The 25,256-nt window shown below is 42.0% G+C and overlaps 1 protein-coding gene across 7 annotated transcripts in view; it reads left to right on the top strand.

The window, feature by feature from the left end:
- The window catches only part of OXR1 (oxidation resistance 1), a 294,879-nt gene that overhangs the window by 53,567 nt on the left and 216,056 nt on the right, over nt 1-25,256 (top strand). Inside the window, exon 1 of one of the 7 annotated variants that reach the window (XM_080381555.1) lies at nt 19,468-19,511. The exons of the other annotated variants lie outside the window; for them this stretch is intronic. Within the exon in view, the coding sequence (XP_080237681.1) occupies nt 19,483-19,511 (29 nt within the window). The 5' untranslated portion in view covers nt 19,468-19,482. Of the gene's footprint in view, nt 1-19,467; nt 19,512-25,256 lie in introns of those variants that run through there. 7 annotated transcript variants of the gene reach the window in all.

Genomic DNA, 25,256 nt, shown 5'->3' with positions numbered 1-25,256 from the left:
AGGGTTGCTTTTAAAACAACTAGCTGTGATAATGCCAATGAAAATTGTAAATGGGCAACTTTCACAATCGCAACCCCAACATGTGTCAAATGATTGTAACGCAGAACTCACAGCAGACTGTAATTCTCAGGCTGAGTTCTGGAATGCAGCATAACAGATTTTTGCTTCTCTAATCTCTTCTGTAAGAATAGTACACGCTCTTAACTTGCTTAGTAAATTAGGCTGCTAGCTTGCTAAACAAAGTAATACTACAAATACTGTTCTTTTTTTTCTGGCTTATTAACAGATGTTGATTCTGTCCATCATATGTTGCTACAGAACCGAGTTGCTATTGATTTTTATTATTAGCACAGGGACACAAGTGTGAAGACTTTGATAGGATGTGTTACGTGAATCTGAGTGACCACTGTGAATTAATTTACAAAAGTATACAAAACTCAAAAGCCTTAAAACAAAGATGTGCAACAGAGCCAGGGGCGGGATGCCTTTGGTCTCTTCTCACGGCTGGGAAACTTTGGGCCATGACTCAAAAGTATTACAGGATTTATTATAATTATCTTTAACCACCTTATTGATGTTTGCCTTATGTCTCCCATGCTTTTTTTTTCCTGTATTCAGTGTTTAGTTGATTGTAACGTAAAGCAGGTCATGGTCACCCAGCTACACACACCCTTTGCCTCCTCGCAATTAAGCAAAAAAGGGGAGGATAGAGAATGTCTGAAGAGATATACAGGAGAGGAAACTGGAGAATATTTGACCTAACAAGAGATGAGAGAACAGCTAGGTATTGTGAAGGAGAACAGGAAAGATAAACATGGTTATCTAGTGTTTAATAGGTGTCTGCATGCTTGTAGTGATATATAGCTATGTAACTGCATGAATGATTTCTGCCCTGAGCCTGGTGGAGCATACAGCTGCGGTTTGTGTCCGGGCTCAGAGATGTAAATAGGGGCTTCTTTGTTACGGTAAAAGTGTTTCTCTTTGCATAAAAAAGAGAGGGAATGAAGGGAATGACCCCAGAGGTATGTTCAGAGAAGGCATGCTATGTTTCGAACTTTTTGACTGAACCAGTTCTTGTTTGGTGTGCCCTTCCACCTATGTATAATGTTAATCCAAAAGATGATATTGTTTACACTTTGAATGTCGATAATTGTCTTTCTGTAGATGCTAATGTAGTAGGAGGCTATGATGGGAACGTGTCGCAGCGGTTCTTATCTTACCCAGAGTAACAGCAGGGAAAGCATTAAAGAGTTAAATCACCTTGTTTGGTAGGCAGTTAAGAATGTGAGTCAAAATTTCCACTGCTTTTTTTTGTTGGTTCAAGGACATGGCTGTGAGGATTTTGTGGTATGCGCTGCGTGGATTTTAGGCGCCCCATTGCAGCAACGTGTTATCAAAATCTGAGAAAATTTCAGCCTTTTTGGCATTCATTCAATCAATTGGCAGTATTGTTTGTTTGCTATTACCTTGGTTGCTGTCATGTTTGCAAGGGCCCTGCAGAACATGAAAAACCTGGTACTAGCTGTTCAAAAACAAAAAGGGGAAATTGTAAAATTGTACGGAACAGAGACAGTGGGTTATTTTGACACTGATAATATGTCTTAGTTGCTTTTTTATTTGTTCTATTACTTATACCTTGTTTTTACTCGTTCGGTTTCAAAGGTTCTTTTTGTGCAACAGGAAGGGGGAGATGCAGGAGCGGTCTGCAAACTAGGACCATGCATGGCAATCAGTTAGCTGAGGGGAATGTGCTCGAGCTTGTAGGTCACGAACCCTGGGAGGACAAGGAGTGTGAATAGACACAACAATTAACATGATGAGACATGTTTACAGAGCACAGGGGAGTGGGAGACTGATGGCGCCAAGGAAAGGTAACACCTTGCTGTTAATTGCTGGTAGTTAACCACCAATCAGGGATTGCCTAGTATGCAAGGCTTAGCTTCAAGAACCAATCTGTTTAAAACGCGCAGCTTCTGAAAGTGGATAAAACCTCGTGCTTCTGTACAATGAATTGACATTTGCTTGCATCAAGCTGCGTCCCGTCTCTTCATTCGCCGCACCATGCTGGACGTTGTTCCCACCAACAAGGAGGGGCTAGTATGGAATGTGAAGCTCAAGGGTAGCCTTAGCTGCAGTGACCATGCAATGGTGGAGTTCAAGATCATTAGGGCAGTGAGGAGTGCCACAGCAAGGTAGCTACCCTGGCCTTCAAGAGACAGGTGTCCCCGTTCATGGAAGGTGTCCCTGCCCATGGCTGGGGGTTGGAACTAGGTGATTTTTAAGGTCCCTTCCAACCCAAACCATTCTTTGATTCTATTCTAATTTATTTCTCTATTCCTGCTTATGTTTATGAAAAAGTGAGTCTGAAGATTCTGCTTTCTTAACATGAATTATCAGATGCCATTTCAGATGTATACAGCAGATGGGGAGTCTCATGGGAAGGGGAGAAATAAATGCAAATCATAAAAGCAAAAAAGCCGTCAAAAGTTATTTACCTTTTGGCAAATCATTGCATTTTCTCTGACTCTTTCTAATCTGAGAGATGAGAAATGATTTGGCATTTATTAGCAGAAACTAGTTGTAAACAGAATTATCTTTTTTCTGTGAGTATTATGGAACAATGTTAGATGTCTCCGCTGCTCGTGATGAAGAAAGGAATCTTTACGGACAACATGGGGAAAGTCCAAGAACGCAGGAAAATTAAGTATCTCAGAGTATTCCAATAAAATTAATGAATACTGTGGTGTTAAGACTTTTGCTGTGGTCTTAAAGCCTTTGTATGATCACCACTTCACATTAAGTTAGAGCAGTGGTCCTGTGCAGGGTCTAGGGAGACATGAGAAGTGTTGCCTCTGTTACCATCCCCACCCCATACACCAGGCTTGTGTGTGACTTCTCAGGCAGTGCATAGGGAGGCTCTGGAATTTGTTGCAGCAGCATGTGAATGCTAAAAAGTTCAGGAAGCATAAACCCCCTCTTTTTTAATGTGGAGGTGGTCAAACACTGGAACAGATTGCCATGAGGTTGTATGCTCTCCATCCTGGGAGATAATCGAAACCCAGCTGGTTATGGCCATGAGCAATCGGCTACAGCTGAGCTGGCTCTGAGCAGAAGGACGGTCTGGAGGATCCCCAGAGGTCACCACCTGTAGAGCAATTATAGAGGACTGTATGAAAAGTTTATTTGTGAAAAGGTTGTGATGATTGTTAAAAACATAAGGTATGAAATGTTAAGAATTAAAAAAAAAAGAAAAAAGGAATTGTAGAGGAATGAAGCTGGGCTAATTAACATTGATAATATACAGCTGTGGGCTGGCTTCAGGGGCAGTGGGCTGGCTGGCGTGGATAATGTGCAGCTGTGGATAATGTGCAGCTGTGGATAATGTGCAGCTGTGGATAATGTGCAGCTGTGGATAATGTGCAGCTGTGGCTGGTTCCTGCTAAGTAGTTAAATAGCTCTAAGGGGTATAGGAGAGGAGTACCTGATGAAGAGAGACCTGGAAGAAGCAGAGGGAGGCGAGAGGGTACCCTGGATGGAGGAGAGACAAGGAGAAGGATGCTGTAGAGGCAAGAAGCAGGGTGGACTGGCCTGAAGAGTATGAAGAAACAGCATGAACAGTAGATGAACTGTTGAAACCTTGTGGGGGATTGGTGGCTGTGCTGGGGCAAGGTGTGTTAACTACTTATTGAAGTTAACCTGGTGTGGGATGGTAAAAGCCTTGTTGCAGCTTGATAGTTTTGGTAGTGCTGTGACAACCACCAGCCTCAGTGACTTGTGGTCTGTTGCAAGTGGTAAAACACAAAGAAGTGCCTCTGCATTATGAAGCCTCTGAACTCCGTATTGCTGGGAACAATGAAGCTTTGTCCTACTGTTTGACCTGCTGTTTGCTACTGTATTGACTTCTCCCTTAGGGCTGGTCTTGGCCACTGCCCCAGAGGATGCTTATATAGGCTCACCACTGGTCTGAGCCAACATGGATGCTCTTATGTTTGTTAAGAGGATGCTGGGCTAGACTGCAGATAAAGAGTTATTGTGGAGGAGGGGTTGTTTAGGAGAGCAGGGTAAAGCAGTGCAGCACAGGAAGGGTCCTGACACTGAGCCATGTTTTTCCTGCAGGCGTTATAATTCATGGCAGAGATGCTGGAAATCTGGTCAATGCCAGTGTCCCCAGTCTGATCTGTCTGGGCTGCTGGTGGGGTCAGCAGCTAAAGAGCAAGGCAGATTGGTGCCCTGTTGCTCGCTTCTTATCTATGAAATCTCAGCACAGCTTCCTCTTAATTTTAATTGCGTTTTAGTCCAGTTGTTGGGGAACCGATGTCATCTAAGGAGCTAAACAAATTGATGTTTTTGACATTTGACTGCTGGGCAGCTGGGAGGCTTTGATTTATGTTCTAACACTTCTTTGGTTTCACCTGTTTTAAGTAGACAGGACTATTGTGTTAACAGTTGACATTTCCTTAAGGTATGTGAAAGGTTAGCCACAAACTCTAAAGGCCATGATAGGGGAAGCCAAAAAAGAAAGGTTTGAAATGTGAGACTTCTGAAGTTAGAAATGGAGATGAAGCAAAGCAAATTAAGTTAGAAAAGGAAAACAAAACCTGCACATGCCAAAGACTGCGTCTTCTTCAACTGTGAGTCCTTCTTGTCTTTATAAATGTCAGTGTCTTTATAAATAAACAATTTTCTTTTTTTAAATAATTGGTGATGACTCAATAGCTCATCTTTACTATTGTGTATTTTAAATATGCAGACTTCAGCAAGTCTAAATCTGTGCTCTTTGGGGAAAAAATAAGGCTTTAATCATATTCAGACCAAGCCTGCCTTTCATCTGGTAGCTTACTTGCTTTGGCAGGTGAATCTAACTTGTTTTTAAACCCACTCACCTACTTATATAACTTCCTTTATGGAGTATTTTTAATTTTTATTTTACCTTAACTGACACCCGTCAGATAAAAAGACAAGTTTATAGATATTTGCAGTTTATTTTTATATTCTAGTTGATGCTTACAGTATTGTCTCCTGAAAATTAAGTGTTTCCCTTATAAAAAAGGAGGTGAGCAAAATTGCACACGGACAGGTATTTGTTGTTGTTGTTATTCAGTAAACCCCACACCAGGTAGTGAGTGAAGGATCTCAACACTGCTGTGTGTATAGCTTCTGCTTTGCCCAGTGCTGATTGCCCCAAGGCTGTGGTACAGCCCTGCTCGTCATTTTACTTAATGAGAAAGAAAGATAGGAAAGCATGTAGTTTTGTTTCCTTAAAGGCTGTAAGACGTAAGGCTTGTGGGCCCTCCTTTTCGAGGAGGCATTAAATGAAGTACCTGGGTGCTTTGGTGGGGAGTCTCTGTAGCCTTGCAGCAGTGATGGGGACCAGCTACTGATGCTTTGCTGTGTTAGGAGGGCGGGAGCTATCAGAGCCTAGCGCTAGGACTGAAGGAACAGGAAAATAAATTCATTCCAGTTAAACATGAGTATGAAATTACTGCTGTGAGATAAAGGTGAATATTTCTAGCAGCGACCAGTGGATTGGCCCACAGGAAAAAGACAGCATTACCTGAATTTTGCAAGTGGAGCAAAACTTTGGCTTCAAGACAGGCATACCTACATATAAATAATGGGTTTTTTAAATCATTTGCATGTGTTATGAAAAGCACTGGAAGCAGAAAGAATAATAGGCTGCCCCATATTGTGATGATGTCTGTTCATAGTAGTAGCTTTCTGCCCATGCTATCACAAACGTCTCTGTGCTATCAGAAACAGCTTTGTGTTATTTTCGCTTTCCAGGGACTCATGCTTCCTCACACCAAAGATGCCTTTTGGGCCTGCCCCTCTACAGTGTGGCTTATGCCAGTAGAGATCCAGGACCCCTGCACTGAGAGCAGAGCTTCTGCATGCATAATCTTTAATGTGAGGATGGACTTGCATTGTCTGAATTGATTCCAGTTCATGAAGCTGACATTTAATTGACATCAGAGTTAAGCATCAATGTCCTCAGCAGAGTTAGTTCAGCTTTCATATTTTAATAACTGTGAACAGCATGGAGCCCCTGGTAGATTTGTTTCAAGCTAGATTCGTTAGGGCAAAAAAGATCATTAGCTTCTGGTAATGGATTGTTTCTCAGTAAGATAAATGCAAATTCAGGCATGCTTTGAACTGCCTGTGTAGGCTTGTTTCAATGACAAAGGGAGCAGGTGAGCATGGTATCCTGATTATTCCTTTTACTTCTGTTTAAAAAGATATCTTTGAAGACCACAAAGTGTTGGATATACACTGCCCTATCCACTAATGAGCCATAGAAGTAATGAGAGATCTCAAAACTCCCTTAATCTCCACCTCCATAGCATATACTTGGCTGAACTTAATCTAATTCTTCCCAAAGTGACCTGTGGATTTGGCATCAGGAGAGAAATACTGGAAGTTGTTTCTATCCATTTCAGTTGTTCAGTCACGTGCACCGACTGATAAGCACTGATCAAATCTGGGTATCTATTATGCTTTGTGATGAGCATATAATGAGATGGTCTCTGCCGTGCTGTATTCTCCTGTAGTCCATGGGCAACATTCATAAAACCAGGATGAGAAGTTTGGTGATAGCCGTTTGTTTGCTGGAGAAAACCTTACATGAAGGAAAAAGTACTGTGTGGCAGTATCCTGTCATATCTGATGGTGCAGTCGTGGTAATGGTAGAAGTCTGGCTTGCCCATAAAATTAGCTGTTTCCCTGAAACCCCTTCAGGGGGGCTTCACATAGGGTGTGAGGTCAGCCTCTGTTCTTTCCCCTTCCGAGCAATAAGGGCTCTGCTCACAGGTGCAGGTCTGGCTGCAGCTGCCACACAGGAGTAGGGAAATCCTTATACCTTATTAAGTGAGAGAATGTGTTTAGTAGAGTCCTGTTGAAAGAAAACCGCTCCTTTGGTAAAGCACAACATCGTTGTGTGGCGCTTACCTCCTGTTTGCATTGGCATCCTGGAATATGTTTGTTTGAAAAAGTGTATAGTCCCTTTCTAAATAATAATTAAAATATTGTCACTTACCTTATTCATTTATATATCTTATTTTTTTATATCTTATATCTGTGTATCTTATTTACTAGAAGCACTTCCTCATGCACCACTCAAGATAAAAGATTTCTGAGCTTCTCCTGGTTCTCTTATTTGTGCTTTGTGACATTTGTTAGTGGAAGTATTCGCAGCACGTGCAAATGTTAAGTTTGGTCTCAGTCCTTGTGATTAGGAATAGCTAAAATGTATGCAGTTTTAATCTCAGAAAAAAGTCAATCATGCTTCCTTTAATAATGGAAGTTATTTAAGTCTGGACATCATGTCTAGCTAATATGATTATTTTGGTTTTAAAGTGAGTGGAGAGCTCATGTTCATGTGAAGAGGTTGAACCTTGCCTCACTAAACAGCTTGTATACAGAAGAGTGCAGATACTGGCAGGTGATTGTGAAATAGCTAGCATACATACTGATGATCAGATTCTTTAAAAAAATAATTGTTCTTCTTTCCTCCAAATACTTCTGTAGATTCTGTCCAGTCCATCTTGTGAAAGTTCCTGAAAGTCAATTTATTGGAAGAGACTGTCTTCATAGAAATAGTTACTGTCAGTTAAATGTGTGCTTTGCCACAATTTGGTGCATGTTCTTAATAGTGACTGTAACCTACATAACATTAAGAAAGGATTTGGTAGATTTTTTTTGTTCTGTTCAGGCCATTAATTCAGGATAAATGATCTGCTAGAAAACAAGAAATTGAACTTTCTACAGGGATTTCTTGTTGAAATCTTCTTGTATTTGTTGTTTATGATGGCCTCGGATTTAACCTTCCCCCTCTCCTTTTGTGTTGTCCATTATTATAGTCTGAATACGAAAGAGCTGACTTGACAGAATGTTGTGGTTTATTGTGTAATTTTATTAAAAATCCAAATGAAATCTCATCTGCACACCTAATTCACCCATTGCAATGTGTTACTAGAAGGGAAATGCTGTTAACTATAAGCTATGCAGGGCTCATGCCTGCAGACTTGTTAACCTGTGGCTCTGTGCGTCCTGTTACGTTGCTGCTGTTTCATAGGTCCAGCAACTCCTGTGCAACCGTCTCCAAAACAGAGACTTGAATCAGGGAATGAAATCCTCGGACCACTGAATAACTTGTGAACTCCCATTGGTGTTAGGGTATTTCTTACCCTCAGTGGTGGCTGGAGCCCCATGCAGTTCTCTGTCTCTCTTCCCCCCATGCAAGCCCCTCAACTGGTATTAAAGTAGGGTTAGGAAGGGACTGTAGAAAAAAGCTACAGTTCTGAATAGGTGTTTCAATGCATAATTTATTTAGTGAATGCTTTCTCACTACTAGTTTTCTAGGGTGCTTGAGCAACCTCAAATACTCTAGGTACATCTGTTCTGATTCATATGATCTCAGTATTCAGATTACAATTGAAATGAAGCTAAGGAGGTTCTAGACTTCAAAGTTGCTGTTTTGCTTGTGATATGCAATTATTTCATGCTCTCTCTTCCTCCCTTTCCCCTCCCTCTGCCTCCTGCCCCCCCCCCCCCCCCCCCCCCCCGTTTTCCCTCAGACATTAGGAAGAGACTATACTGTCAGTTCAGTTTAGATCAAATAACTTCTAACAGTACTTGGACTGATGCCTGTATAAGGTAGTTAATATATTACTATTGTAAATTATGTTTGTAACACTTGCAAGACTATAAAGAACCAGAAATAGTAAATAAAGAAATCTGGATACTTACTTCAGGTTTCATCCAAAATATATCCCACAGGAAGATCAGCCAACCCAGCACCCTGCAACTTACAGCTGTGGATTACTGCTTTAGGCAGCTGCCTATTGATTTTGTTGTATGTCTGGCAGACTCAAACATGCTGGACTTGCTGTGCGTTCATAGCAGGCAAATGTGCTCCTTTCAGAATTGTAGTACTGGTAGAATTGCTGCCTGGAACATGGAATTAAATACTCATTTGGCATTAACAGTTCAGGAGATGGTGATCTTAACATTCATTTCTGTGAGGATGTTCTGTAAAACATGCCTGTGTGTGTTGAGGGACTGTAATGCTGCTTGCCTAGTAAGAATGGATAGGTTAACAGCACCCCATGGGTTAAGGTTCTGGAGAAAACCAGATGAGTATTTTTGTAGTAGGTAAGTATTTTGGGTAGGGAAGTAACTCTACTGAAGGAATGTTTGGTAGCATTTGCAGATGGAAAGCATTAGGTACCTTTGTTGGAATCTGTGTTAATATCACATAATTAAAACATTCCCTTGGTCTGTTTCTTACTCTGGAATAATTCATTAATTCGTCTTTTTTAGCTGCAAATTTATGATGATCTGATGCTATGTGTGTTTTGCAGTACCGGATATTTAACATTTACAGCTTATGGTGCTAAAAATCCCAGTATTCCACTTCATTCATGGGAAGAGTGTTCTTGTGACTGATGTTTGTGACCTGTTTTTCCAGAAATACTTTGTATTCCAGAATATCACTTAATGTGTACTTAACTCTAAATGTAATGTGAAAATTTAATTAATTTACTGATTCATACATGCTTTTGAGAGGTTTTTGAATTTTAACAAAACAAGAATACAATGCAATATCCAAAGAGAGCAAGTTAAAATAAAATAAATAAATAAAAAAGGGCCTTTTTGTGAGATAGAAGCTGTATTTCTGTGGCCAAAATAACAGGTCACCTCTGGCAAAAGGGGGACAGAGGGAGGTAGGTTCTGGCCTCACCCTGTCATACTCTGCTCCACTCACTGCCCTGCTCTTGCCACTTAAGGAAGTGCCAGAGCTTTTTCGGTGATTTCCTGGCAGGTGGGTCCCACTCTCTAAAGCAGAAGATAATCACCTCCGGGGAGTAACGTTTCTTGCTACATCAGTGAGGCATATAGCCTGATATCAAGCATCAGAGCTTGTGCAGGGAAGATGCAGGGCTAGGGCATGCATTGTGGTGGGGAGGAAGCAGAAACCAGATTCTGAGGGTTGGATTCCGAACTGCTTGCTGCTTTAGGCTGAGAAAATTAGGTTCCGTTTAATTAAAAGGTCTCATTTTAATTTAAGACCCCTCCTTTTGGCTTTTTTTTTTTTTTTAAGAATAGAATATAATAGAATATTTCAGTGGGAAGGGACCTATAACGATCATCTAGTCCAACTGCCCAACCAATTCACAGCTGACCAAGTTAAAGCATGTTGTTAAGGGCATTGTCCAAATGCCTCTCATACACTGACAGGCTTGGGGCATCGACCACCTCACTAGGAAGCCTGTTCCAGTGTTTGACCACCCTCTCGGTACACAAATGCATCCTTGTGCCCCCTCTAAAACTCTTTTGGGGTGGGGTAGCTTTGAACCATTCCCACACGTCTTGTCGCTGGACCCCAGGGAGAAGAGATCAGCACCTCTCTCTCCACGTCCCCTCCTCAGGAAGCTGCAGAGAGCAATGAGGTCGCCCCTCAGCCTCCTTTTCCCCAAACTAGACGAGCCGAAAGCCCTTAGTCGCTCCTCACAGGACACTGCTTCCAGCCCTTTTTTCACCAGCTGTGTTGCCCTCCTCATGCACTCAAGGGCCTTCACATCCTTCTTAAACTGCGGGGCCCAGCACTGCACGCAGTGCTCAAGGTGAGGCTGGACCAACACTAAATGCAGTAGGATAATCACCTACCTCCTCTGACCGGCTGGTTGCGCTCTGTTTGGTGCTCCCCAGGATGCCGTTTGCCCCCTTGGCTGCCAGGGCACACTGCTGGCTCATACTGAGCCTGGTGTCACAGCACCCCCAGATCCCTTTCTGCAGGGCTGCTCTCCAGCTGCTGCTCTCCCATTTTGCCTGGCATTACTCCATCCTAGTTGTAGAATCTGGCATTTTGGGTTGTTGAATTTCATCCCATTAATCACAGCCCAATGTTCCAATGTATCTAGATGGCTCTTCTGCAAGGCCTCTTGTCTCTCAAGAGCACCTCCTGGTTTGGTATCATCCAGAGCTTCTGCATCCAGAGCACTGATAAATATGTAGAACAGGACTGGCCCTAGAAGGGAGCCCTGAGGAATGCTGCTGGTGACCAGAAGGGAGCTGTCAGAAGTAGGATTTGGACCCACACCTTCAGGGGAGACCGTGACTTGAACACAGCACCTTAGACTGCTGGGCCATCCTGACCCACAGGGCACTGCTGCTACTCCTGTATAATTTGTGTATTAGCAGATATTTTTAGTGGTGCTGTATTGCACTGGTTTTCTCACACAGAGGATATTAAAAATACTCTAAAGTAAAATGTTCATTGTGTTGAATCTAATGTAATGATAATAAGTGATGTTAATTTGGTACATGCAGCTGTTTCATTCTGTGAGTATCTGAGTGTTGGTGTGCTGAGAAAGAAAGAGGGACAGTTGTGCATAAATTATGTATGTCAGGTAGCAGAAGTTTGAAGGTGTACAGAAATGAATAAAAATGTGTGTGTTGCACAAAGGCATTACTTAGAGCTGATTTGTTTCCTGTAATGTTTATGAAAATTCCCTTGAGACAGGTACAGGTTTTTCATGGTGAGAGTTCACTGCAATATTTGAAAGGGGACTGTAACATTTAAGCAAATTGTGTGTCCCTATGCTGCATTTTTATAAAAAGAATTCGGATACTTGAAAGCTGCATTCAGGAAGCTCTAAACATGCAAATTTGGTCAAGATTTGGGAGTAAAAGGCAGTATGGAAGGCAAAAGGTATACTTGTTTGGGAGCTTCAGGTTTAAAATCCAATAGCTCTGTTTGGAATGTAAATGTAATAAAAAATGTCAGATTTTGGAATGGGATAACCAGAAACTGACTATCAATCAGAAATGGCAAGTATACCTCTGGCCCCAAAACACAATTATTTCCCAGAACCTTAAGGAACAAAATTTTCCAATAGCATAAAAAGCCACAATCTCTGTGAAATGTGTCAGGATTGATACTGATTTTATTTGGTACTGGTATTGGAGGAAAACAGTTGCTACTGTTTGGAGAAACCAGTTCTTCTGGCCCCAGTTTGTCAATTTCTTTCTTGCACTTGACAGCCCAAAGTGCTAGACCCAGTACTCTGATGGCGTCTCACTGGTGCTGAGTAGAGGGAAATAAGACTTGTCTTGACCTGTTTGCCATGTCCTTCCTTGGAGATACGCAGGAGTTGACTGGACAAGGCCCTGTCTTGTCCTGACTTCAGAGTTAGATCTGTCTTCAAAGTTGGCCCTGCTTTGCACAGGGTGTTAGAGTAGGTAAGTGCCAAAGGTGCCCTCAGACCTTAATTGTTCCATGATTCTACAATTATGCACCATAATTTTGAACCATTTTATGTAACAACACTCCTATGAATTGAGAGTATTAATGCTGTAGCATGGATATGCAGTTAATATGTCCTGAACCTTTGCATTTTTATCCTTGTACTCATTCCAGGGCAACAGGTAGTCTTGTCTGAATCCCAGCTGTATGTAAAGACTAACTTGTATAACCAATATTTTTATAACATACTGGAAATTTTATGCTTCTTGTTATGATGGGAGACACAAGTTAACTGTGATGCATTTCAGCGTTCCAGTCTTGGAAAAAAGATTGACTTACTGGGAGGCATTCTTTGATGGGCAGAGGTGCAATTTTCCCATATTTAGAACTAGTAATATGTTTAAATACAGTGGAAAAGGACTTGGTACCAAAGATCACAAAACCTGTTTATATGGAGTTATTAGTTTTGCCCAAATCGGAGGCTTAGCCATTGTGGTGGCAGAAACAGAAGTAGTCCAGTTTTGTTAAGTGTTCTTGCCCCCTGTAGCAAGACAGGCAGAGTCCAATAAGCAGAAATACAGATGGCAGAGGTGTGGCCATGGAAGGCTACTCAGTAGTAACTCCAGAATGAGCTGGGATTGCAACCTTCACCCTTTCTCCTATCAGCACATAGCTGTTGTTGGAGCCAGTAGCTCCAAACCCTTATGTTCATTACACCATCACTGTGTCTTGAAGTAAAGATGATTAAATGTCTTGAATGGCTGGGGAAATTAACAAAATAGGTCTTAATTTAAATAAAGTCCAAGTCATAAAGATAGCATTACCCATTGGCTTCAAGACTGGTGGATTGTGCAAGGAAGGCTCTTCTTGCAGAACTAAGTGCGTACCAAACATACAGTGACTCAGTGAAATATCAGCCCAAGCATACTCCTGGACAGCACCAGTGTCTCCTTTATCAGTGGGAGTTTTTTGACCCAGAACTTAAGTAGTTAATTCACAGGCTGTTGCCCAAACGTCTGCTGATCTGGCTAACTTGCTGGTCAAAATGTAGTAGTCCTTTGTATACAGAGGGTGGATTCAGCCTCTATTGCTCATCCCATGACTCTGTTTCGTATAGCAGTTGCCATACTGACTGAATTGAGCTCTAGTAAGTGAACTGGAAATCTCAATATATATTACATATTTGTAAAGATTTATGGAAGTCGTGAGGTTATGCAGGGCAAAGATTAGAGAGGTGAAAGCCCAGCTAGAACTCAGGCTGGCCACTGCCATAAAGGATAACAATTTTCTTACAGATACATTAGAGACAAAAGGAGGGCCAAGGATAATCTGCATCCTTTATTGCAGGGGTCCTCAAACTTTTTAACCAGGGGGTCGGCGCGCGGATGCAGTGGCAGACAGTCATCTGCAGCTGCTTGGTTTCTCCCCCAACCCCTGGCGGGGGGGGGGGGGGGGGGGGGGGGGGGCAGGGGGGGTCTGTAAATACCGGGGGCTGGATTGAGGACCCTGGGGGGCCATATCCAGCCTGTGGGCCGTAGTTTGAGGACCCCTGATTTATTGGATGTAATGGGGAACATTGCCAAAAAGGATGAGGAAAAGGCTGAGGTACTTAATGCCTTCTTTGCTTTAGTCTTCAACAGTCAGACCAGTTACCCTCGGGGGTACTCAGCCCCCTGAGCTGGAAGACAGGGATGAGGAGGAGCAGAATGAAGTCCCCTTGGTCCAGGAGGAAATGGCTGGTGACCTGCTGCTCCGCTTAGACATGCACAAGTCTATCGGGCCAGATGGGATCCACCCGAGGGTACTGAGGGAGCCGGCAGAAAAGCTCGCCAAGCCACTCTCCATCATTTATCAACAGTCCTGGCTAACCAGGGAGGTCCCAGAAGACTGGTGGTTAGCCAATGTGACGCCCATCTACAAGAAGGGCAGGAAGGAGGGTCTGGGGAACTAGAGGCCTGTCAGCCTGACCTCGGTGCCGGGGAAGGTTATGGAGCAGATCATCCTGTGTGCCATCACGTGCTTCATGCAGTATAACCAGGGAATCAGGCCCAGCCAGCGTGGGCTTATAAAAGGCAGGTCCTGCTGGACTAACCTGATCTCCATCTATGACAAGATGACCTGCCTAGTGGATGAGGAAGAGGGTGTGGATGTTGTTTTCCTGGACCTTAGTAAAGCCTTTGACACCATCTCCCACAGTATTCTGCTGGAGAAACTGGCTGCTCATGGCTTGAACAGGTGTACTTTACACTGGGTTAGAGCTGGCTGGATGGCTGAGCCCAAAGAGTGGTAGTAAATGGTGTTACATCCAGGCTGCAGCTGGTCACAAGTGCTGTTCCCCAGCGCTCAGTATTGGGGCCTGTCCTGTTTAATATCCTTATTGATGATCTGGACGAGGGGATTGAGTGCACCCTCAGCAAGTTTGCAGAGGACACCAAGTAGAGGGCAGGATGTTGATCTGCTGGAGGGCAGGAAGGCTCTGCAGAGGGATCTGGACAGGCTGGACCGATGGGCCAAAGCCAATTGTATGAGGTTCAACAAGGAGAAGTGTTGGGTCCTGTACGTGGGTCACACCAACCCCATGCAGCGCTGCAGGCTGGGGGAAGAGCGGCTGGGAAGCTGCCTGGGGGAAAAGGACCTGGGGGTGCTGGTTGATGGCTGGCTGAATATGAGCTGGCATTGTGCCCAGGTGGCAAAGAAGGCCAACAGCATCCTGGCTTGCGTCCAAAATAGTGCAGCCAGCAGGACCAGGGCAGTGATCATCCCCCTGTACTGGGCACTGGTGAGGCTGCACCTCAAATACTGTGTTCAGTTTCAGGCCCCTCACTACAAGAGGGACATCGAGGTGCTGGAGTGTGTCCAGAGGAGGGCAACGGAGCTTGTGAAGGGTCTGGAGCACAAGTCTTATGAGGAGCAGCTGAGGAACCAGGGAGAAGAGGAGGCTCAGGGGGGACCTTAATGCTCTCTACAACTTAGCTGAAAGGGAGGCTGTAAGCAGGTGGGGGTCAGTCTCTTCTCCCAGATAACAAGTGACAGGACAGGAGAAAACAACTTCATGTTATTCCAGGAAAGGTTTAGATTGGATATTAGGGAAAAATACTGCGAGGGTATTGAAGCAATGGAACAGGCTGCCCAGGGGGAGGTGGTGGAATCACCATCCCTGCAGGTGTTTAAAAAATATGTAGATACGGTACTTAGTGACATGGTTTAACAATGGACTTGGCAGTCTTGGGTTAATGGTTGGACTTAATGATCGTAGAAGTCTTTTCCAACCTAAATGATTCAGTGGTTCTGTTCCCAAACTGCTTTGACACAAACAGCTTAACTGTCCATCACACAGCTAGACTCACTGGACTTGAGGCTGGAGGTTGTTCTGTTGCAGGATGTTGATGGGCTCCATCAAATGTTTTCCTCAGCCACTGGAATGAAAGCCCCTGGAACGTGAGGTATATTGGTATTACCCATCAGAAGGGTTAGCTCTGCTGATTCCTGAGTACGTGTTCTGATGATAGCAGGTGAAGAAAAGGAAACTCAGTCCTGTTGGATAGTCCCTCCTATGTCTTTATTCTGATGCCAGACCTAAAATTTCAGTACTAGACTTCTATTCTTAGCAATTTGGAGAAAAGCTGATTCCATTTTGCATTGTTTGTGTGTGCAATGAAAAGCAGTGTAAAGTCTGAGTTTAGTTTTCAGAATACCTGATGACAGATGACATTCTTCTAGAAGGTTCAATGAGATAATGGAATATACTTATAAAAATAATTTTAATGTTACTGTGCATAATAAAATCCTTAGTAATGAGTTGTCCTGTGAAAGCATGTTTGAAGACTCAAATTAAGAATAATGCTAAACCCGTACAAGCTAATGTGAAAATATTGGCAATAATCACACTGATCAGTGGAGCTTCCAGTGCTGTTCACGTTAAAGTGAATTAATGGATTTAATCAGAGTAACAGGAAACATTTTGAGGCAAAACAATCTTTTCTTAAGTAGAACTATATGAAACACTAGGATTTTTCTTTTATTTTTACTTTTTCCCCTTGTGAGTTTACAGCTATTATACCTGCCTGTATTGTCAGTTGGTGAGGTTCATGATTACGTGGATTTTACATGATGCTTCATAAAACTCTTTACAATTAAAAAGAGAAACAATATTTGTAAATTCTGGTTTTATTTTGGGGAAAATCCAGAAATAACAGGTAGCAACAAGGGGTTTTCCAAATTCAGAAGAGTGGCCAGACTCCACACATGGATGTGGGTACACAGTTTTTCTGATTCTTCTCCATCTTCTGGTTGTTACTTCCTAAACACTTTCTGGAAGAAGATATTTCACCCAAGACCATTTACAGCTGAAATGTTGTGCAGACTGGTCAGCTAGGCTGGCAGGTCTTGGGGCTGTAATCTTCTCACCTGGCACAGCTGGGAAGAGAAAGTAATGTGTACTCGTCAGCTAACATTCGCACAACCCTGTCAAAACTTGAGGAAGCTGCAGGGGTCTGAGGCTGGTGGTGCTGTACAGTTTTAATACTGAATTTGAAATTGTTCTCATAGATGTCATGGTAAAACTTAATGTGCTTTAGTGATTTACACTGACGTCAGTGTACAGTAGCAGTTGATCTATTTAAAGGCCAGGTCCAGCATCTCTAGCACTAGCGATAAAAGGTATCACAACATTCCTTGATATCAAAGGTGTCTCTCCCACCGTTTCTGTCCCTCCTCTGTCACTCTGTAGCCATTCCTTGCCCACTCTGGGTTTCTGTCCTGCTTTAAGCAAAGCCACTCACAAAGTGAGGGCATCTTTTATGCTTTTGTGTTGTTCTTTCTTTGAATAGGTGAGTTGTTTTCCTCCTGGTGGTTCAGGGCTCTCCCTGTGGGCCCTGAAAGAAATACTAATTCAGAAAGAATGGCTGAATCCCGTGGGACCACTGCATCTCCTTCTAAAGAGAAAGTGGAGTATGTTACATGGATGATATGATGCTAAACCTTGCTTTAAAAATATGATGCCTTTTCAATAATTTTATGACTTTACATTTTGCTCCTAGTTCTGAAAATGCAAATGTGCTTAACTTTACAGGTATCACTAGTCCTGTTGTCAGATCTTTTGGGTTGTGCAAACAGCGATAGAAAGATGCATAGACTCAAAATGTTGTCAGGAACCTGGGAAGCTCTCTCCCTGCCCCCTGTGATCTTTGGAGACCAGACTCACTCCTTTATATTAAAAATACATTTGCATCGGTAGCTGAAACAGATTGTAAGCTAGAAACAAGGCTGCTATGCATCGGGACCGTGTCGTCTCAGCTGCCAGCTGCCTTTGCAGCAGAACTTCAACTCTCGTTGTGGTCACACTTAGGAATGGGCTTGAATAGTAATAGAGGCTTTGTCCTGGGCATATTCCACCCATTCTAGTGGGAATTAAGAGATTCTGGGGGGGGGCAACTTAGAAAAAAAATGATCTTTGTCTGACTGTATTCACATGGGTCTTTATGAAATAACACATCTTCAAAATACGTTATAAATAAGATGCTCATAAACCTGCTTCAAATTAAGTACATTCCCTTAAATTCCCAAAGTTAGTAAACTACATTTGAAAATATGAAGCAGATTAGATGTGTGGAACCCTGTGGTGTTTATAGGAGGTTGAGAATGCTAGAGAAGGCTGGCATAGCATGTCTGCACTGTTTGTGATGATAATAGAAAATGCCTCAGGAGCATATGTTATCAGCAGGATCCAGAAGAGGTACATCATCCGCGTGTGGCAGGAGAGGGAGAATTTCTTCTATCCCCTGAAACTGATGCTGAGTATCAGCTTTTTTTCCCTCCCAAATCACTATTTCATCATGAACTTGAGCACAAACTGGAGAGCTCTTTGGTCTGTGATTGCCATCTGTTGAACTGGAATAACTTTTTTTCTTAATACTTCTAATGGCAGAGAGTAAATCAGGGAGTTCTTCAAAGCAAAAATATAGAACTGCCTTTATTTTAGTGATCATGTCTGCTCTTCACAAGAGCCACAAGTATGGGCTTTTGTTCCTGATTAGGGTAAGGCATCAACAGCTGTGAAGGTAGTGGATTTCTTGTCCACTTTGATTAGAACAAATTCACATGAAGAGCCAAGCTCAGTCCTGTTCCCGACCTGTCCTCTTCCTGTCTAGTAACCTTTTAACTCCCATGGATGAAAGTAGTTATGTTTATGACTGTAAATACAGGGTGTGGCTCTGGGTGTGCATTTAATGTGGTTGCAGTAAAAGGTGACTTGGTAGCTGACACCGGGGCAGAACCTGACCTACACAGTCCTAATTACTAATTGATGAGTAAGCATCTAACCTGACTTGCAGCTTCCAGCTCAAGTGTTCTAGCAATGAAAAATATCCTTGTTTGGAAAAGTGAAAAAAAACCACCCTAAAACCAAAGAGAATCTGTAAATCATTGGAGATATGGTAAGCATGGAAACTTGTAATAACACATTAACTATATTTATTCTATTTTTATTTTATTTCTTTCTGTTATAATCTATTCTATTTAATCTATTATTACTAATCAAATTTATTTTAATTTTTAGATGACAGATTCTTAAAATATTTCAAGCACAACTGCACATTTATACTCTGTAACGTTCTGCCCTTATTTACAAAGGCAATAGCAAAGAAGCTATTAATCCTGAAGGAGCTGAGCATTGCAGCCTCATGATAGTTAAGTGATGTTAAAAGAATCTGATGATCTGCTTCCCAGACTATCAAGCAGAAGAACCAGAGATAAAAGTAGTTTCTTGCTAGACCTGTGCCGGAGGCCCTCTGTCTCGCTTGGCACTCTCCAGGAAGGCTGAGACACAGCAGAGAATTTTTAGCTTAAACAGGGCTAAACAGACCTGGCTGCTAGACCTGGCCTCGGAGAACTGGGTGTAACAGGTGGACTTAGTGAAGAGGGAGCTCAAGAAGACCTTGCCTCCTGCTAGCTAGAGGAGGGAGAACCTATCTAGAGTATTGCAGGTGATTGGCTTTTCCAGATTTTTGCAGGGTAATAAACAAGCTTTGAAGAAAGGACAGTAAGCTGACTGCAGCTTGGTTTCTGTTTAAGAAAGTCACTTCCTACCTGTAAATTTCTAAGAAAACTGTAAATCCCAGCCCTGTTGGTACTGAATAATAATTGTGCTTGGCACCTCCTTTTGCACATTCCAGCCTTTCTCTCCTCTCCTGATGGAACCGATGGGGTCTGCAGCCATTTGCTCTCTGATACACAGGTGAATGTTGCTTCATAGGTGCAGAGGACAGAGGTAATGAGCTTATTTATATGGGCTTATTTGCAGTGCAACAAATGAACACCACTAATTATCACACAGTGCCAGTAATGATAAATAGTAATGATACAACATATATAATAAAAATACTAAAATATCTAATAATGATTAGCATGTTATAAAGTGTGGAAGGTGTCTCAAGAGTGTTGTATGTTTGGAAATTGGGGTTTGTCAGTGCAGTTGTCAATATTAGAGTCCTGTGATTGTGTTGTAAAAGAAATAAGTAATATGTTACGTGCAAGATACTTAGCCCTTCACCGTGTACAGAAAACAATAACCCAGTAACTGGCAAATATTAGCCAGCTCCTTAGACTTCCCTTTTTCTAAAAGCAAGATCTTTACTCATTTACTTCCCTTATCCTAAAGAGAGATAGTATCATCTTTTCTTTTCCTCAGAAGACTTTATATTTGCATGATTAATATGTTCCTTGCACACCATGAAGATGGGATCTGTCCATGCTGACTCCCCATCAATCTCCAATTTAATCTCCAAACTAACATAAGGAGTATTAATGTTTGCAACAAAAAGAAATTGTGCTGGTTTGAGTGTGGCTTTCTTGTTTACGTTTTAGAAACTGCTTCAGGATCTTCTTAATGTTTAGAGAAACTAATATATTGGCTTTTTGTGGTGTTGCTGTTGGCATTTCCTAAGGGAATTGCTGAAGATATTAACAATTTCCCAGCACAGGCATGCTGCAATGGAATTGTTCTTTGCTTTTGGCCCTGACGCAAATTCCCCTTAACTGATGTTTTTGCTGAAAGTATTGCGATTGTGACAACTTAGGTGAGTCAGTGTAAATTTGAATCAGTCTTGGCTATTTTAGGGAGCATAAATATGCTAAAGTCCTTAGTATTTTGCTTCTTGCAGATAAAACAAGCAGAAGGTACCAATTTATTGTGTGCATCAGAGCCTCTATGCTGCACAAACATCTGCAGTGCAGAGTGGGGAAAAAGTCTTCAAGGAGCGTTGGTAACTGGCTAAGCCTGACACCCAGGAGAGCTTGTAACAGCCTACAGAAGTTGGTCAGTTAGAGGCTTGGCTAATTTTTAAGCCATTGGCCATGACAATCACATAGTAGAACTTGCCCTTATATGTGTAGTGTATGCCTCAAGGGCACTGTAGATAGGTACATACTGATGATGTGAGTTTGCTTTTTTTAAGCCATGTTTTGGACCTGGGCACTGCCATATTTTTAATAATCTGGTCAGTATAAACAGTGCATAATTACATTAGCAATTAACCTGGGACTATCCACTTAGAAAATTTACTTAACTTTTAATGTGTAAAGGTTCTGAAGACTCTTCCAAGCAAGTTGGGTTTTGTTCTGGAATCCCTGATTAAAAGTATGAAGCTTTAACATGCAACCAGACAGCCAGTTTGGCCTGTGGTTTGTATTGAAAATACCCACATTGTTACATAGAAGAACTGGCTATAGCTTACAATCTTTTAGCAATACAGTATCTTTTTTTTTTTTCTGATAGTCACCATGTATTGCAGCTATAGAACAGATTTTCCTCAAAACACATGCTCTTTTAAAATCTTTTCAACTGAAAAGCATTTCTGTTTCTGGGATTATCCTATCCTCAGCTGTTATATTCTCTGTTTTCAGTGAAGTTGTAGAGAAAGTCATTTGCAAGGCAGACGTGCAGCAGCATTTTGGCCATGTTGTTTGTTCCATTTCTGAGCCCTTCGGCGGAAGCTTGGGGAGAGGCAGTCTTTGTTGGTCTGTACTGTTTCCCTGCCTTGAAAAAGAACAAAAACTGTCAGGAAGAAAGATAGTCATCCTAAGGGTAGACTCCAGTTACATTAAAGAGAATAGCAGCCACTTGGAGATGGGACTGGAAGGCAGCCAAAATGACACTGTGAAATTTTTCAATAGTCTGTCCCTATGCCTGTCTTCCAGTGATCGACAGAGAATGTAATTTCAACCTTCAAACTATTCACTGCAACCATAGGGAAATGAATGCTGTTCTGGCTCTATTTTGAGAGTGTTGTAACCTAGATGAGAAGATACTCTTCTCTCAAATGTGCGTGTTGTTCTACTATTGCAGTAAATCATTGCAGGTGTTGTTACTTACTGGTTTAAGTAAATTGTCCTTTTGACTGTCTTGTATGTGTTTCATAAGGAAAAAAAAATGGCCTTGATCAGTGAATATAACAGAATTTCAAAGAGTGTTTTGATTAAGGATTTCTTCGATGGTCCTTGCTGCTTGTAACATTAGCTGGAGGTGGTCAGCCTGGAATTGCTAAGTGAAGTCATGTTTTGAGGCATTAGCGTAGTGGAGAGATCAACTGGTTTTCCTTGTAATGTCTGCAAAGGGGTTTAATTCTGTGCTGTAACTTCTTCATGAAAATCTCTCAGATTTATATATGTAAAGGCAGATGGCCAGTGATTTACAGCAAGATTACAGCCTCACGAATCTCCAGCAATTTCAAACGTGTATTTGCAGTAACATCTATTCCTTCCTTGTGAGAGATCTCTGTAGCCTCATGTCATTGTACATGAGGCATAACCCATTGAACCTGGTGGTTCTGTTTTCAGGCACTGCTGTCCCCTCCCCAGCGGGATCTCTACATATGTCTTCTGAGGGAGAGAAGGAGCTGAGCCCTTTTTAATTTTAAAATGTTGCATTTTAGTGAAAGAGGTGATGCAAGGATATATAAAAAATAAAAAGTTGCATTATGTAGATGGCTCCTTAATAAAAATCTCATTCCTACTGTCAAATATTTGGGGTCTTCTCTGTTAAAATGTGTCTGTTGTAATATTTGTGCAATGCGGTGTTTGTGTTTTCTTTCCTGATGAAATGTAGGGTTATATTTATAATGCCATGTAAAAAAGGGCAACACCCTGCCCCTTCTTTTTAAACATAATGATAATGAAATAGTTGCTTCAGTAAACAGGAAAGCACAGAGGTGGGAGGTGCCCTCTGTGAATATGTTTTGTATGTAGAGAAGGGAAAATGACATTCACCTTCAGAAAGATGAGCTATAGGATTCAGGGACTGAAAATTATAGGTACAATAGGCATACATACAGGTTCAGTTGCCATTGAACATTTTTGTCGTTAAACATGATTTCTCAAAGCTTTTAAGTACTTCATTCTCAGCTTCCCACCGAGTAACCTGCTCTGTTTTGCAGGCAGATGTACAAGTACAGGGGAGGTAAATCATCTGCCCAAAGCCCTGTAGTCCCGCCCAGGCCATGGACAATCCCTGAAAGTGCCACTAAGTATGGCACTTATTATGAGGTGTATAGGGTATTGCACGAAAAGAGGGTCTTGTCTAAAGTCCCCAGTGAACACAGTCAGTAATTACGAAAAGCAGCGGTTGCCGCTATGAGCAGTCCATTAGCTGCAACAGAAACTGTGTTGATGTGTTCAGAATAAAATAATGTCTTTTTGTTTTTTCATTAAGTGTAGGTAGGGCTGCATTCTGCAGTGCTAAAAATCTGGATTTATGACATGTTGGCAGCTAAAGTGCTCTTCAGGCCAGATAGTTTTGCCTAATAAATTTTTTGTAAATATTTGACAGAGCAAATTGAGCCGTATAATAGCCACCCGTAACTTCAGTATTTGCTAAATGCACTAGAATCTAGCGCTGTGGCTCAGATTTCTGTCTCTCACAGTGCTTGTGCAGTCTGTTGTCTCTAAAGACCATGACCTATGAGATGAAAATAATGGCAGGTGTTTTCTATAATGTGAATGGCATGGCTTGCTGGCATGGGGCTCCTGGGCTTAAAATGGGCACTGCTGTTAGCCATGTCTGTCCCGGGGGTTCTTTGGGAAGACAGGGCATTGTGCAGCCAGAGCTGCATCTTACACCTCAGTGTTACACAGGCCTGCAGATGCTGATTACTTCCCAATATGTTTGTCATGAATTGTCCATAAAATTTTCTATTATAAATCCTTTCTGAAAACATGCAGTTTGTTACAAACACTCTGCTTGCTTCCCCCCCTCCGTGCAAATTATGGTAAATGAATGAGGGCCAAGAAGAAGACTGAATGAGTAAAGGAAGGGGACAAACAAAAGAGAGGTGGGGCGGGGGGAGTATGAGAGAGTGAATGGAAACAAGGGACAAAGCTGAGAAAAAATGAAGTTACATATGTATAAACATTTTTGATGGCTCTAGGAAATATAATAGAGTCATGATTATAAATTAAGGAAAGGTAGCACAACAGAAATTAAAACGTTTCCAATATTGGGAAGATCTTCCAGGTGTCTTGCATCGTATTAGTAAGTCTTAGTTTCTTCTGAAGTATTTAAATGTGGAAAAGCAAAGTGAAGCAAAAAAAGAAAAAGGAAAACTGAATAGTGAACTGCAAAATGACGAAGGTGATCAGGGAAAGAAGAAGAGCAGAGGAGGAAGGCTGCCTACCTTCACTTTGCTCTAGTGCATTTTATGCTCCAGGTCAATACTTAGGGCCCCAAACGTTTTCAGACTACCTCTCCTAGTATTGCTTTTGCTTTTCTGTCAAGAACACAAATGCCGTCTAAATGATTTTGTGTTTTTTTCATTCCTTTTAAGGTACGACTCAAAATATGGTAGTTAAAAATGTTCTTTTTTTTATGCAGTACAGCTATGTCTCCTCCTTCTTCTCTCCCTTCACAGAAAAGATGCATTTTTTTTTACAAAGAGAGAAAAGTAAGTTTGGTGGTGTGTTGTTTTTTTTTTTTTTCGTTTAGGAAAGGGGACAGCAGTTAGCATACCATCGAGAAGCATGGACTAGCTGCACCTTGAAAGATTCAGTAGCTAATTCTCCAGATTTTCAGGCACAAGGTACCACATTCAGTTCAGGGCTCCCCAGTACCAGACAGAATCTGTTAAAACGTATCCAGAAGAGGGCCACGGAAATGGTCAGAGGGCTTGAACACCTCCCCTGGGAAGACAAGCTGAGAGAGTTGGGGTCATTCAGCTTGGAGAAGAGAAGGCTCTGGGGAGACCTTATTGCAGCCTTTCAATACGTAACAGGAGCTTATAACAAAGATGGAGGGAGACTTTTTAACAGAGCCTACAGGGACAGGACAAGGGCAAGGACCAATGGTTTTAAAAAGAAAAAGGTTAGTTTGAATATAAGGAAGAATTTTTTTACAATGAGGGTGGTGAGACCCTGTACCTGATTGCCCAGAGAAGCTGTGGATGCCCCGTCCCTGCAAATGTTCAAGGCCAGGCTGGATGGAGCTTTGAGCACCCTGATCTAGTGGAGGGTTTCCCTGCCCATGGCAGGGGGTTGGAACTAGATGATCTTTAAAGGTCCCTCCCAACCCAAACCTTCTGTGATCTGTGAGTCTATATTCCTTGTAGCTCAGGAGCTCTGACCCCTTGAACATCAAAAGGTTTTCTCTATTGATTAGCTCATTAATTTATAAAGCTTTACCAGTTCTACTGATATTTGATTGGTCTCTTATTTGAAAGGAACTCCTCCATTTAGACAGTTTTGAACCCACCCTTAGTATCTTCTCAGTAAAGGTTTTACTAGAAAATCATTGTTACCTTGGTATCTATCATGTGACTCTCACTTGAATAGAAAACCCATTGATAGGGGAACACAAATAAACCCCATAACAGAACTCCTGTAGCGTTACTGTTGTTGCAGAGCCAGAGTAGTGCTCTTTGTATGTGATTCTCTTGGGCTTTATTTTTCTAATAAGTTTTCTATTTTTCAATGTTACATTTAACGTTGCTGCATTTGTAACATTGTGAAGAGGACAGCAGAGAATCGA

Source organism: Falco punctatus, assembly GCF_963210335.1.
Source record: "Falco punctatus genome assembly, chromosome: 3".
In the NCBI taxonomy this organism is placed as follows: Eukaryota; Metazoa; Chordata; class Aves; order Falconiformes; family Falconidae; genus Falco; species Falco punctatus.
The sequence above is the reverse complement of the archived record's forward strand: the minus strand, read 5'-3'. Positions and strand labels throughout refer to the sequence as shown.